Below are 13,746 nucleotides of genomic sequence, written 5' to 3'. Positions count from 1 at the left end.
TTCATAGTTTAGAGCTGTGATGTCATAATTTGTGTGTCCCGCCTCCAAGCCAGTCAAGCTAGCACAATTTAGATGCGTGTTGTCGGATACACACACTCAGTGTGTATTGTTCTGGCACTATATTTGTGCCAACGCTAATGGCAATATTTTGGACAGCTAGCTGGGTTGGTTATTGTTAAAGGGGTAGGTTATTGTTAAAGGGATTGGGTAACTTTGTCTCAGATGTTGATGTGTGTGATATACATGTACAGTTTTGGTACCTTTTAAATTGCCAAAGTCATGTTAGTCAAGTTGGAAGTATATTTGTGCAAGTGTCACCGGCAGTATTTGGGCCGGCAGTATTTGGGCCGGTGTGGTAGGCGATTTGTTCCGGGTTCCGCGGAACAAATCGGCGCGCCGATTTGTTCCTCGGAACGAATCTACTGGATCGACTCGTTCGCAGATACGTTCGAAAGCCGCCGTTCTTATCCGACATTGGCCGAACGTTTCTGCTTATATAATCGCGTATATTTTTATTACTTGTGTCGAATAAACATGGTAAAAATAAATTTTAGCTTTATCTTGATACTTTTGTATTTATTGTTGGAATGAAAACCAATATTATTTTTTTGAAATATTACTTAATAATAAGGTTTATAACCTCGTACGGAATTACCCGCGCGCGGTACGAAAAATAAATAAATAAATAACCTACTGACTAGTATATGCGCATAGAGTACATGTATATCATATGCATGCACGCACGTGCATACTCGGCACGGGGGGGGGGGGCAGGCGATAGTTTTCTGATATTAGGCCTACATGTACGTGAAAATGTACGTGAAATTAGTGGTTTCCAAACAAGGGGGCGCAACAGATCTGCCACTGTATGTAGCGGAATGGGGGGGGGGTATAGACACACTATGCTATGGCTCTGTTTAACTCTTTATGCGCCACTTAAAAAACCCCCCTGTGCCACATTCTTTTAGGGTCACACATTTCGAGGGAATCTTTATTGACTCTGCTGAATCAAGAGGCTATAACTCTTCACTGGATGATCATGATGAAAAATATTGTGCAGCAAAGTTGTAGACCGGAAAACGTGCTTTTCGATGAACCGTCATTTGTTATATTTTGATTTATCATTTTTATAATAATCATAATTATATAATGTTTAATTTTTCTTATTTACGGCAGTTTTTTATCCCTCTAGAATTTCTTATTTAGCAATGATAAGACATCTTCAAATCGAATCTATTAGAAAGGTGGACTTCTTACCTTTCTTTACATACCTTGCTCAAGTATTCTAACAATTCAGAAGGTTAGTATTTAGGTTGTTGAAGAAAAGAAGTTCAATAGGGAGAGACTTGAAAGTACCCCGCTCAGCCACCCTTGACAATGGGCTAATCTGCCCATTGAAATCCCTATTACCCCAGGTTATTGTCAATGTCCGGTTTAGCGGGGCATGAAAAGGGACGTCGTGGGGATGTTTTTCTTTGTTGTGCCATGATAAGTCAATAAGAAATAAGAGAATGTTATTGATTTTGCCCACTGGTATGAGCATGTAAAAATGGTATAGGCATAATATATTATATGTGATATACATGACATAATCAGCATCTTATTGAAATGTCTCATTATGAATGTTCACCGCATCTGTTCTCTCACCTTCTTTACCCCTCAATAAAATTGATTTCAAGTACATTTATCACAGCCATAGATATACAAAGAAAGAATGAATCAATCTTAAAATATAAACTATATTGCATTGTTTTCCATTTACTTTATTGTGAGAGAGCTTATTATCAGAAATGATTGACGAGTGGAGTATGCAATGAATAAAATATGGAGAACGGACGTGAGAGACATTATGAGAGAGAAATAGTGATATGAAATGAAAGGACTTTACTGTGAATAAAGATTATAAGAGAAAGAGATAAAGATGACGGCAAGACAGGATACATATTGATACGAAAATAACAATAATAATGAGATAGAGATGACGGAAAGAAAGAGAGTAAACACTGATAGCATAAGAATGAATAAAGATAATAAGAGAAAGATATAGAGATGACGGCAAGACATAGGGTACATATAGATAGGAAAATGATAATAATAATAAGATAGAGATGACGGAAAGAAAGAGAGTAAACACTGATAGCATAAGAATGAATAAAGATAATAAGAGAAAGATATAGAGATGACGGCAAGACATAGGGTACATATAGATAGGAAAATGATAATAATAAAAAGATAGAGATGACGGAAAGAAAGAGAGTAAACACTGATAGCACAAGAATGAATAAAGATAATAAGAGAAATATATAGAGATGACGGCAAGACATAGGATACATATTGATAGGAAAATAATAATAATAATAAGATAGAGATGACGGCAAGAAAGAGAGTAAACACTGATAGAATAAGAATGAATAAAGATAATAAGAGAAAGATATACAGATGACGGCAAGACATAGGGTACATATAGATAGGAAAATGATAATAATAATAAGATAGAGATGACGGCAAGAAAGAGAGTAAACACTGATAGCATAAGAATGAATAAAGATAATAAGAGAAATATATAGAGATGACGGCAAGACATAGGATACATATTGATAGGAAAATAATAATAATAATAAGATAGAGATGACGGCAAGAAAGAGAGTAAACACTGATAGCATAAGAATGAATAAAGATAATAAGAGAAAGATATACAGATGACGGCAAGACATAGGGTACATATAGATAGGAAAATGATAATAATAATAAGATAGAGATGACGGCAAGAAAGAGAGTAAACACTGATAGCATAAGAATGAATAAAGATAATAAGAGAAAGATATAGAGATGACGGCAAGACATAGGGTACATAATTATAGATAGGAAAATGATAATAATAATAAGATAGAGATGACGGAAAGAAAGAGAGTAAACACTGATAGCATAAGAATGAATAAAGATAATAAGAGAAAGATATAGAGATGACGGCAAGACATAGGGTACATATAGATAGGAAAATGATAATAATAATGAGATAGAGATGACGGCAAGAAAGAGAGTATTACACTCATAGCATAATAATGAATAAAGATAATAAGAAAAAGATATACAGATGACGGCAAGACATAGGGTACATATAGATAGGAAAATGATAATAATAATAAGATAGAGATGACGGAAAGAAAGAGAGTAAACACTGATAGCATAAGAATGAATAAAGATAATAAAAGAAAGATATAAAGATGACGGCAAGACAGGATACATCTTTCTTTCATTAGTTTTATTCATTCTTATTCTATCACTGTCTACTCTCTTTCTTGCTGTCATCTCTAGCTCTTTCATTAATTTTTATTCATTCTTATTCTATCAGTCTACTCTCTTTCTTGCTGTCATCTCTATCTCTTTCTTTCATTATTTTTATTCATTCTTATTCTATCACTGTCTACTCTCTTTCTTGCTGTCATCTCTATCTCCTTCTTTCATTTTTTTTATTCATTCTTATTCTATCAGTCTACTCTCTTTCTTGCTGTCATCTCTAGCTCTTTCATTAATTTTTATTCATTCTTATTCTATCAGTCTACTCTCAGGGAACACTTTTATCACTAGAGTCTTCGTCACTGCTCGATTCGTCGGAATCAGAGTCCATGCTCCATGCTTCCATAGTAACAAGATCTCGAGCCTCCTCTACACTAAACACACGTTGACGTTTTCCAGCAGGTGCCATCGTAACATCAGTAAAAAAAATCCAAAGAAAACCGCTAAATACACGGTAATTTCGAATGTAACACTATGAAGAAAAACAGTTTACCGGAAAGTGTGCGATGTATACAATGTAAACAATAGTAAACGCAACGCGTGGCTACACACTGCGAGCGGTATTATGAATGTCTAATTGACTCGTATACATCTGTGCAAAAATGCGAAGTTGGCACGCCTACGTCCGTGCAAATCGGCGAACAAAGCAAACAAAGAGTTAACACTAACTTTTGTCGGCTAGTACCAAGGGTTGAAAATTCAACAAAATATGTCGGGTTTTTCTTTTATTTTTTATTTTTTTATTCTGCCGGACACGTCTTTTACTTGAAGAATTTTCTTTCTCTTCTTTTCTTCTTCTTTTTTTTTTTTATTGGTCCTTCTTAATTATCAGCTAGACCACTCATTTCTTTTTGTGTTGACCCCGCCCCCCCCCCCCCACCCCACCCCGCATCTCTTTCATTTAAACTACATGTACATCATTCATGCAGCCCACATGCATAATTAGATTCTGTGATGAAGCCCGGTAATAGGTGGTTGACGTAACACGATATCATATAAAGCAGCATTCAAACCAAATTAGAAGGCCTGATTAAAAAACACCCCGACATCTGCTTTTACAGGCAAACTAAGCCTATGGCAACAACTGCCCTTTTTGCTAGACCCGACCCAGTCCCCGTCGCTTCGCGACGGCGCTGTCTATAGTTACTGTTTGTGGTCAATCATTGGCCGCACATATTTGAACAACGGGAATCTGCATTTCTATACAAAGTTCTCAAATTGGCAATCGTTGGTGTAGCTAATTTGGAGAAGTTTGATTGGTTGCAAAGGCCGACCAGAATAGTTCATTTTGCTTTAGGGGTGTACCATGGCGTGTATTCAATAATACGTGAGCACGCACGCTCTCCGATGAGATTCGGAACGGATCGGCGGCTAAATATCCCGCCGATTGGTTCCACGGAATGAATCGCCTGGCCGGAACCGATCGCCTGTGACTAGCGGAACGAATCTACGAATCCGGAACAAATCGGCGGGTACATATCCAGGCGATCGGTTCCGGAGGAACCGATCGCCTGCACGGAACAAATCGCCTATGACACCGGCAGTAGTTTGGGCCGGCAGTATTTGGGCCGGTGTCATAGGCGATTTGTTCCGTGCAGGCGATCGGTTCCTCCGGAACCGATCGCCTGGATATGTACCCGCCGATTTGTTCCGGATTCGTAGATTCGTTCCGCTAGTCACAGGCGATCGGTTCCGGCCAGGCGATCCGTTCCGAATCTCATCGGAGAGCGTGCGTGCTCACGTATTATTGAATACACGCCATGGTACACCCCTAAAGCAAAATGAACTATTCTGGTCGGCCTTTGCAACCAATCAAACTTCTCCAAATTAGCTACACCAACGATTGCCAATTTGAGAACTTTGTATAGAAATGCAGATTCCCGTTGTTCAAATATGTTGATAATTGCGGCCAATGATTGACCACAAACAGTAACTATAGACAGCGCCGTCGCGAAGCGACGGTGACTGGGTGGTCTAGCAAAAAGGGCAGTTGTTGCCATAGGCTTAGTTTGCCTGTAAAAGCAGATGTCGGGGTGTTTTCTAATCAGGCCTTCTAATTTGGTTTGAATGCTGCTTTATATGATATCGTGTTACGTTAACCACCTATTACCGGGCTTCATCACAGAATTTAATTATGCATGTGGGCTGCATGCATGATGTACATGTATAGTTTAAATGAAAGAGATGCGGGGTGGGGTGGGGGGGGGCGGGGTCAACAAAAAAAGAAATGAGTGGTCGAGCTGATAATTAAGAAGGACCAATAAAAAAAAAAGAAGAAGAAAAGAAGAGAAAGAAAATTCCTCAAGTAAAGGGGAATATTTTGAATGAAAAGGGCACCTATCAGAATTTTAATAGGGGCAGTTATCAGATTAAAAGGGGCATTTTGAAAAGGGGAGGGGCTCATATAAAAAAGAAAAAAGGGGCACTTGTCAAAAGCAAAGGGGTCACAATAAAAGAGGCACTTATCAGAGGTTAAAGTGGCATTTAAGACAAAGAGAAGAGAAAAATTGCACTTATTAAAAAGGAAAAGGGGCACGAGTCAGTATAAAAAAAGGGCAAAAATATCAGAGGTGAAATTCTTGCACCTGAAAAGAGGTAGACTCTCTAGACTAGATCTACTCATCTGTTATCAGAGATGAAAAGAGAGGAAAAGGACACTTTGGGGGTACCTAAAAAAGTAGGGGGCAAAGACAAATTGCCACCCCCCCCCCCCCCCCCCCACTGGGAGTGCCGTCTCTGGCATAATTTGTTTCATCCATCCATGTTTCATTCCAAAAGGAGCTAAATCCACAAAATCTAAAATTTAGTAAAAATCAGAAACAACTTTAGACCCTAGACCTAATTATTTTTCTTATCATAGATCTAGATCTAGACCTAGGTCTAGATCTATATTATTGGTCCAGGGCGACACCTTTAACATATAGATCTAGACCAATAACAACATGAAGGTGCATGGCTTAAGGGAAAGTGGATAGATCTAGGCCTAAATAAAAAGGTGATTTAGATCTAGATCTAGATCCTAGAGGTCTAAAGTCTAGACTCTACTCAGAATTACCCAAAGTGGATTTAGACTTCTAGCTCCTTTTGGAATGAAACCAATTTGGATTTAGCTCCTTTTGGAATGAAACATGATAGATCTATTGTAGACTCTATCTAAATTTGTTCATAATTCCTGCTGAAATTTTCGAATGTGTTTCTACTAGGTCTAGACTAGACTAGGGTCTAGTGCATTTTGTCCCCAAGTAGGAAATCATTATTTTAAGACAGATATACTCTAGGTCTAGATCTAGATCTAGGTCTAACTCAATTTTTAACAAAATATGGATTTAGCTTCTTTTGGAATCAAGCTCTTCATTTGTAAATCACTGGTATCGAATAAGAAATAAACCACGTTTTGAATGTTATTTGGGTCAACTCCCCCCCCCCCCCCCCCCCCCCAATCAGTACGCCACGCAGTGACTTAGGCCTAGAATCTAGCTCGGCCTAGATCTAGTTAGGGTTTAGTCAGTAGTCTAGGTTATTTATTTATTTATTTTTCGTACCGCGCGCGGGTAATTCCGTACGAGGTTATAAACCTTATTATTAAGTAATATTTCAAAAAAAATAATATTGGTTTTCATTGCAACAATAAATACAAAAGTATCAAGATAAAGCTAAAATTTATTTTTACCATGTTTATTCGACACAAGTAATACAAATATACGCGATTATATAAGCAGAAACGTTCGGCCAATGTCGGATAAGAACGGCGGCTTTCGAACGTATCTGCGAACGAGTCGATCCAGTAGATTCGTTCCGAGGAACAAATCGGCGCGCCGATTTGTTCCGCGGAACCCGGAACAAATCGCCTACCACACCGGCAGTATTTGGGCCGACAGTATTGTACTTTGATCAATTTGGCATGTTTATTTGTATGACCATAGACATGTAAGATGTATTCGTTGTTATTCATTAGTGGTTACATCTTTATATTTTAATAGGTATAACCCGTCTTCAATAATGACTTTTGGAAAGCGAGGCTTTGGGCCTCTGTAACATAGTTATATGTCACCAGAGCCTTATAAGACATGAGGCATCTTTTAGATTAAGTTTAAGATTAGGATTTAGTTGAAGTTTAACTCTTAGGTCACTTGTACAATTTAAACATGTTAATTATTTTATACCTGTAAATATATACTGTAGATACTTAGTGTATGACTTAGGTTATCTTTAGATGCCTCGTTATTGTATCTGTCCAGAGGACAAAGGCAGCCTGCAGTCCTTTACTTAATTTAACAATGCCTTTGCTCCTATATGTACCGGTAAGTAGTTACTCTAAATATGTTGTGAATCACACTTTCACACTCTCTCTCTCTCTGACACTTGGAATGTGTACAGTTAGAAACATTGAATATCAATTACTTAGTTTATTACAGTTAATAACAAGTTGTGACAATTATCGAAAGTGGACAGTTAAGTGTAGGTTTAGCACTGAATTTACAGACAGCAACGGGATGAATCCCTAGACAAACCGGTTGTCTTAAGATTGAAGTACGTTTAAAACTGATTAGTAAATTCTGGAAGTTAGCGATAGGTAAAGGAATTGGAAATTCGAGGCTATAACCTGTTGTAAAGACCTAAGGATTAAAGATCGCATGGTTATGCCGACAGAGTGAGCTAGTGGATAGACCCGAGAGTAAAACTCCCGTTGAGCGGTGATTACGAATACTATAAGTTGATTATGCTATAGGCAATAAGAAGCAAGGCAGTTAAGCATTTGGACTTGAACTTGGAATGGAGTGATTATTGGATGGCTGCTAGTCAGCCTAGATTGACTGTAAGATGAAGTGGCTATGTTGTGTTTAGCCCGGAATAGAATTACTTTTTATGTTTTAGTAGGAAAGAAAAGGTATACTTTGGAGTAGAATTCAGTTGCTAGTAATCTATTATTGTTACATCTTAAACCTGTCCCTATAGAACTCTTTAACATAATACTGCATCTACTATACATAATCTTGGATCTTGGATCTTGGATCTTGGATTGGATTCCTCCGGAACATTCCACTAGGGAATGTTAACTGGAGGTGTGGCTTTGAGTGGTCAGTTACTTTTGGCTTGTGGGTTTTAAGAAAGTGAACAGCTCTGCTTTGAATGCAGAAGTAGTTTTGGCAGAAATTACTGAAGACGGTAGGTTGTTCCATTCCTTTGTGGTTTTGGGGAAGAACGAGTTTGCATGGACATCAGTTCTCGTGTGATAAAGCTGGAATTGGTGGTCATGCCCCCGTGTTCTGCCGTGGGTCTTTGGGGTGATGTATTTCCGATGGTCGATATCCATAGTCCCATTTAGTGTTTTGTAGAGGCAGGTTAATCTGTTTGCTCGCCGTCTTTCTTGCAGCGGCAGCCATCCAAGGGATTCTTTGAGCGACGTAACACTTGTGTCCCTGCCATAAGTTGATGTCGTGAACCTGGCTGCGGCGTTTTGGACACGTTCAAGGTCTTTGATGTTTTTAGCAGTGAACGGGTCCCAGGCTGACGTCGCATAGTCCAGGTGAGGCCGGACTAGTGTCTTATAAAGTTTCTCCTTGGTTGACTGCGAGGTATGGCGAAAGTTTCTCTTGAGGAAATTCAGTACTTTCGATGCTTTAGATCTGGCATAGTTTACCTGTGCATTCCATCTCAGGTCGTTTTGAATGTAGACACCTAGATATTTACTTTCCTTTGTTTTCTCAAGAGTTACTCCCATCATGTTATATGTGGTGTGCGAGTTGTTTCTTCCCCTGGAAATCCGCATTGTGGTACATTTAGACGGGTTGAATCTCATGCCCCATTCGTCAGCCCAGTTCACCAGTTTATGCAGGTCTTGTTGGAGGGTATCTTCATCTCTCTGGGATTTGATGGTGTTGTAAACAAGACAGTCATCTGCGAAAAGTCTGACGGTGCTGGATATTCCATCGTGTATGTTGTTAATGTGAAGCAGGAAAAGGTGGGGGCCGAGTACTGTACCCTGGGGTGCTCCACTGAGTACGGGGGACCAGTCAGATGACTTTCCATTCACCAGCACCCTTTGGAATCTCTTTGAGAGGAAGGATGAGATCCAGTCTTTCGTTTTAGTACGTATGCCATAGTGCTCTAACTTGATGAGCAAACGCTGGTGAGGCATAACGTCGAAAGCCTTGGCAAAATCGAGGATAGCTATATCCGTTGTGAGTTTGTCGTCCATGTTCTTAGTTAGGTCGTGGTTGGTCACAATCAACAGTGTTTCACATGATCTTGCTTTACGGAAAGCATGTTGTTGATCTGAGAGGATATCATGCTTGGACAGGTGTTTCATTAAATTACTATCGATGATGTGTTCCAGAAGCTTGCAGGAGGTACAAGTTAAGGACACCGGCCTATAGTTTGCTGGGTCAGTTGTTTGCCCTTTCTTATAGATTGGCGTGATGTTTGCTCGTCTCCAGTCTAATGGTAGTTCCCCCGTGTCTAATGAAAGCTGGAAGATGTGTTGCAGTACTCTTGCCAGTTCGTATGCTGCCAGTTTAAGGGCTTGGTTGGGTATTTTGTCCGGACCAATCGCCTTGGCTACTTTGATGTGTTGTAGTAATTTTCTTACTCCTTCTTCCGTAACTATGATAGGTGGCATTTCAGGGAAAGGATCAGCTTTCATGGATGGCTTGGGTGTCATCTCAGGATCTTCCCGTGTGAAGACACTGTTGAACTGGTTTGCGAGGGCTTGTGCTTTGTCCAGGTCATCTGTTAGAAGTTTCCCTGGGACTTTGAGTGGTTTAATTCCTGAATTTCCCTTCCTTCTAGATTTTACATAGCGCCAAAAGGATTTTACATTGTCAGAGTCCATTATGGAAGCAACAAAGTTTCTGTGGGCACGTCTAATTATTTTATCAGTACTTTTCCGAGTATTTACAAAGAGTTCCCAGTCCTTATCATTTCCTGATCTTTTTGCTTTAATATAGTGTTTCTCCTTTTTCTTGCAAAGTCTTTTAAGTTTGCTAGTAAACCATGGTGGGCGCATTCGCCCTTTAATTAGCTTGGTGGGAACTAAATCTTCAATGATGTTGGACAGGTTATTCCGAAACCAAGACCAGTTTTCTTCTACTGTTTTATTCTCTGGGTTACAATCAAAGTAATCAGACTGAGCTTGGAAGCCCTCGTCTTGAATTCTTCCTCTGGGACATCTTTCCACAAATAGATTTTACGTGGAGACATGGCATCTATTTTAGTCTTTGTTGATACCGATGCTTTGATGATACAGTGATCACTGATTCCAGGGCTAGGTTCAACATTTGACATTAATGATGGGTGGCTGGTCAAAATCAGATCAAGTGTGTTTTTAGTTCCATTTGCATCTTGTCGGGTGGGGAAATTCACTATCTGTGTAAGATGATTTTCTTGAATAAAATTAATGAGTGTTTCGTGGAGAGCATTCTTCGGCTCCACAGGATCCTCTGTCCAGTCGAGCCCATGGACATTAAAGTCACCTCCTAGGATTATATGTGGTGACTTTTTGCTTTTATAGATTTCAGTAAGAGCATCTCCTAGATTCTCGATGGTCTTGGACCTATCATTTGGGGGTCTATAGTAGGTTCCGAACAAGACAGTATCATCAGCTTGGTTAGATAATTAAGCTGGCACCAGACCGATTCGATGTCCGGTTGTGAAAGATCTTTTCGTTCAAAGCAGGGTATATTCTTGTTTACAGCTGTGAGGACTCCTCCTCCCATATAATTTCGGTCCTTTCTGAAGATGTTGAAGGAACTAGGAAAGATTTCTGCAGAGTTAATGCTTGCGTCAAGCCAAGTTTCTGTGCCTATAACAACGTCTGGTTTCTCTTGATCCAATAATGATTCAAGGACGGCTACTTTCCCTTTAATGCTTCTGAAATTAACTACGATGACCTTGAGATCTCTGTGGTGATTTAACGTTTTCTCCTTTCCGGCCGGGTATGTCTGATGATCAGCATGGTTCGTTGGGTGGAACAGGTTCTTTTTTTACTGAATGTGGGGTTCCAATGCAGGGCTGACTGGCCGCACTCATTAGCGGTGTACTTGTAGTTGTACTCCTACATGCGTGTCCTACACTGTGTGTGGATTTATTCTTCCCTTTTACTACTATCCATGATCCCAGGCAGTTTGAGATCTTTATTGGAGAGACAGTTTGGTGGTCAACTCTATGCCAATTATTACCCTTTTTCCTAAGCTTAATTGGGGTAATCTTCACATCAGGCTTCTCGCCACGGAGACTAGTTCCTTTAGTCTCACTTGAATGAGGCGTGTCCTTTGGTAAATTTTCTTTAAGTTTCACTTCGAGTTCATGAAGGGAAGACAAAATATTAAAAGAGTTACTTGCTGGCAGGTTACTGCTGGAATTTGACATATTCTTGTCCCAAGTAGTAAAAGAACCGACCAGGGGTACATCCATCCTGGACAAATTATTGACAGATCTCGGGGATTGTTATGAAGAGCCTGTCATTTCAGCACCCATTGCTTTAAGTGACCACTCTGTTATTACTTACTTTCCTCTGCTCCTTATTCCACCACGTAGCACTACAAAAATATCCTTCCGACCATTTCGTGATTCCTCCATCCGCGCCTTTGGGCAATGGATCACGCAGATGGACTGGTCAGAATATAAGGAATCCACTGATGGAAACAAAATGACTGCAAATCTTCACCAACTTCTAGACACAAAATATCGGCAATACTTTGATCTTATCACAGTCAAACGACGTCCCAACGATAAACCATGGATGAATGATGCCATCCGCCGGGCCATTACTCAGCGCAATATCAGCTATACGCGAGGTGATGACTCATTTCGTAGCGTAAGAAATAAGGTACAAAGAGAAATCAGCTCTGCCAAGAAAAGTCTCTATAGCAGGAAAGTGGAACATCTGAAACACAGTGAACCTGGGAAATGGCACCAGCAAATTCGCCACCTAGCAGGACTTAAGAAACAGTCTCTCAGCTTTCCAGCCGACAAATCCGATTTGGAGATTGCGAATGAGATAAACGCTCATTTTAGCCGGATTTGCTCGGCCCTTCCATCTCTCGACCTGGCTTCATTGCCGGATTACCTCCCTGCGCCGACACCACCTCCAATCATCGAGCGACAAAAGGTCTTTGAATGCCTACAAAAAGTCAATGTCTCCAAGGCTGGTCACCCGAACGACTGCCCAACACGCCTCATCAAGGAATTTGCGTACGAGCTGTCTGAGCCGCTCACCCACATTTTCAACTGCTGTTTAAAAAATGGATGTTTCCCACATATCTGGAAAAATGCATCAGTGTGTCCAGTGCCTAAGGTCCGGCCTGCAACGACACCTGACCAACTGAGACCCATTTCTATCACGTCAGTATTAGCACGAGTGTTTGAGGGATTCCTTGCCCGTTGGATTATTGAAGATGTGCACCATGCTATTGATCCCCAACAGTTTGGGAACATGCCCGGAACATCAATTTGCCATTACTTAATCAGTCTCTTGGATAATGCTCATCGGGGAATTGACCGACCTGGGAAGTATGTTAACTTATGCATGATCGATTTCAGTAAAGCTTTCGATCATATCAACCATGTTACAGCAATCAGAAAAATGATTGACATAGGAGTTGACCGCTCCATTCTCCCGACTATCTGTAGTTTCCTGACGCAAAGAACGCAAACTGTTCGTTATCGCGGGGTAACATCAAATCTTTCCCACCTCACTTGTGGTGTTCCTCAGGGAACTAAACTAGGACCCATTATTTTCCTGATAATGGTTAATGATGCCGCGTTGTCTACAGAAAACCGCTGGAAATATGTTGATGATCTAAGCCTTCTAGAGGTTGTCAACAAATCGGACCCTCCGCAGTTACAAACACACATTGATTATCTTGTTGATTGGTGTGAAATAAACGACATGAGGCCCAATCCAACGAAGTGCAAAACCATGCTGATCTCATTCTTGCGTAATGCCCCACCTGCCCCCCATTTGGAGATCAATGGTAATCAGCTTGAAGTGGTATCTTATATGAAATTACTTGGTATAACAATCCAAGATAATCTTAAATGGGACCTACACATCAAAACCATCGTCAAAAACGCATCACGCAAACTATATGTACTGAGTAAACTGAAAAGGAACGGTGTCAACACTCGGGACTTGGTATTGATGTACATGATGTACATTCGTCCGTGTCTTGAATTTGGTGTACCCGTTTGGTCATCTAGTTTAACTGTTGTCCAAGTAAACAGCATTGAGCGGCTGCAGAGGAGAGCATTGGGTATTATCACTGGTACATTTCCCGACACAATGTCTTATGCTCAACTTCTGCAGTCGCTGAGTGTTGTCAGACTGTCTGAACGACGCTCTGTTCTTTGCGAAAAGTTTGCTAAGTCCCTTCTGATCTCAGACCGCCACCGCCATCTTTTACCTGAAACCAGACAAACTATCTCACGACGCACTCTCCGCAACTCTCT

General features: G+C 40.3%; 1 protein-coding gene and 1 long non-coding RNA gene across 2 annotated transcripts; one reads left to right on the top strand and one right to left on the bottom strand.

Annotated features, from left to right (window-relative positions):
- Positions 1-619: 619 nt before the first annotated feature.
- Positions 620-4,056, bottom strand: LOC115921508. Its single transcript, XR_004062918.1, has 2 exons — positions 3,961-4,056; positions 620-921 (listed from the first exon to the last, which is right to left on the bottom strand). It is a non-coding gene; the product is annotated as an uncharacterized LOC115921508 (long non-coding RNA).
- A 7,888-nt stretch (positions 4,057-11,944) lies between these two features.
- Positions 11,945-13,022, top strand: LOC115921389. The gene is made up of 2 exons (XM_030978836.1): positions 11,945-12,807; positions 13,010-13,022. The coding sequence occupies exons 1-2, from the start codon at positions 11,945-11,947 to the stop codon at positions 13,020-13,022; spliced, it is 876 nt and encodes a 291-aa protein (XP_030834696.1).
- The last annotated feature ends 724 nt before the right edge of the window (positions 13,023-13,746 follow it).

Source organism: Strongylocentrotus purpuratus, unplaced genomic scaffold, assembly GCF_000002235.5.
Source record: "Strongylocentrotus purpuratus isolate Spur 01 unplaced genomic scaffold, Spur_5.0 spur5_scaffold_1, whole genome shotgun sequence".
Taxonomy (NCBI): Eukaryota; Metazoa; Echinodermata; class Echinoidea; order Camarodonta; family Strongylocentrotidae; genus Strongylocentrotus; species Strongylocentrotus purpuratus.
This window is presented reverse-complemented; position numbering and strand designations above follow the sequence as displayed.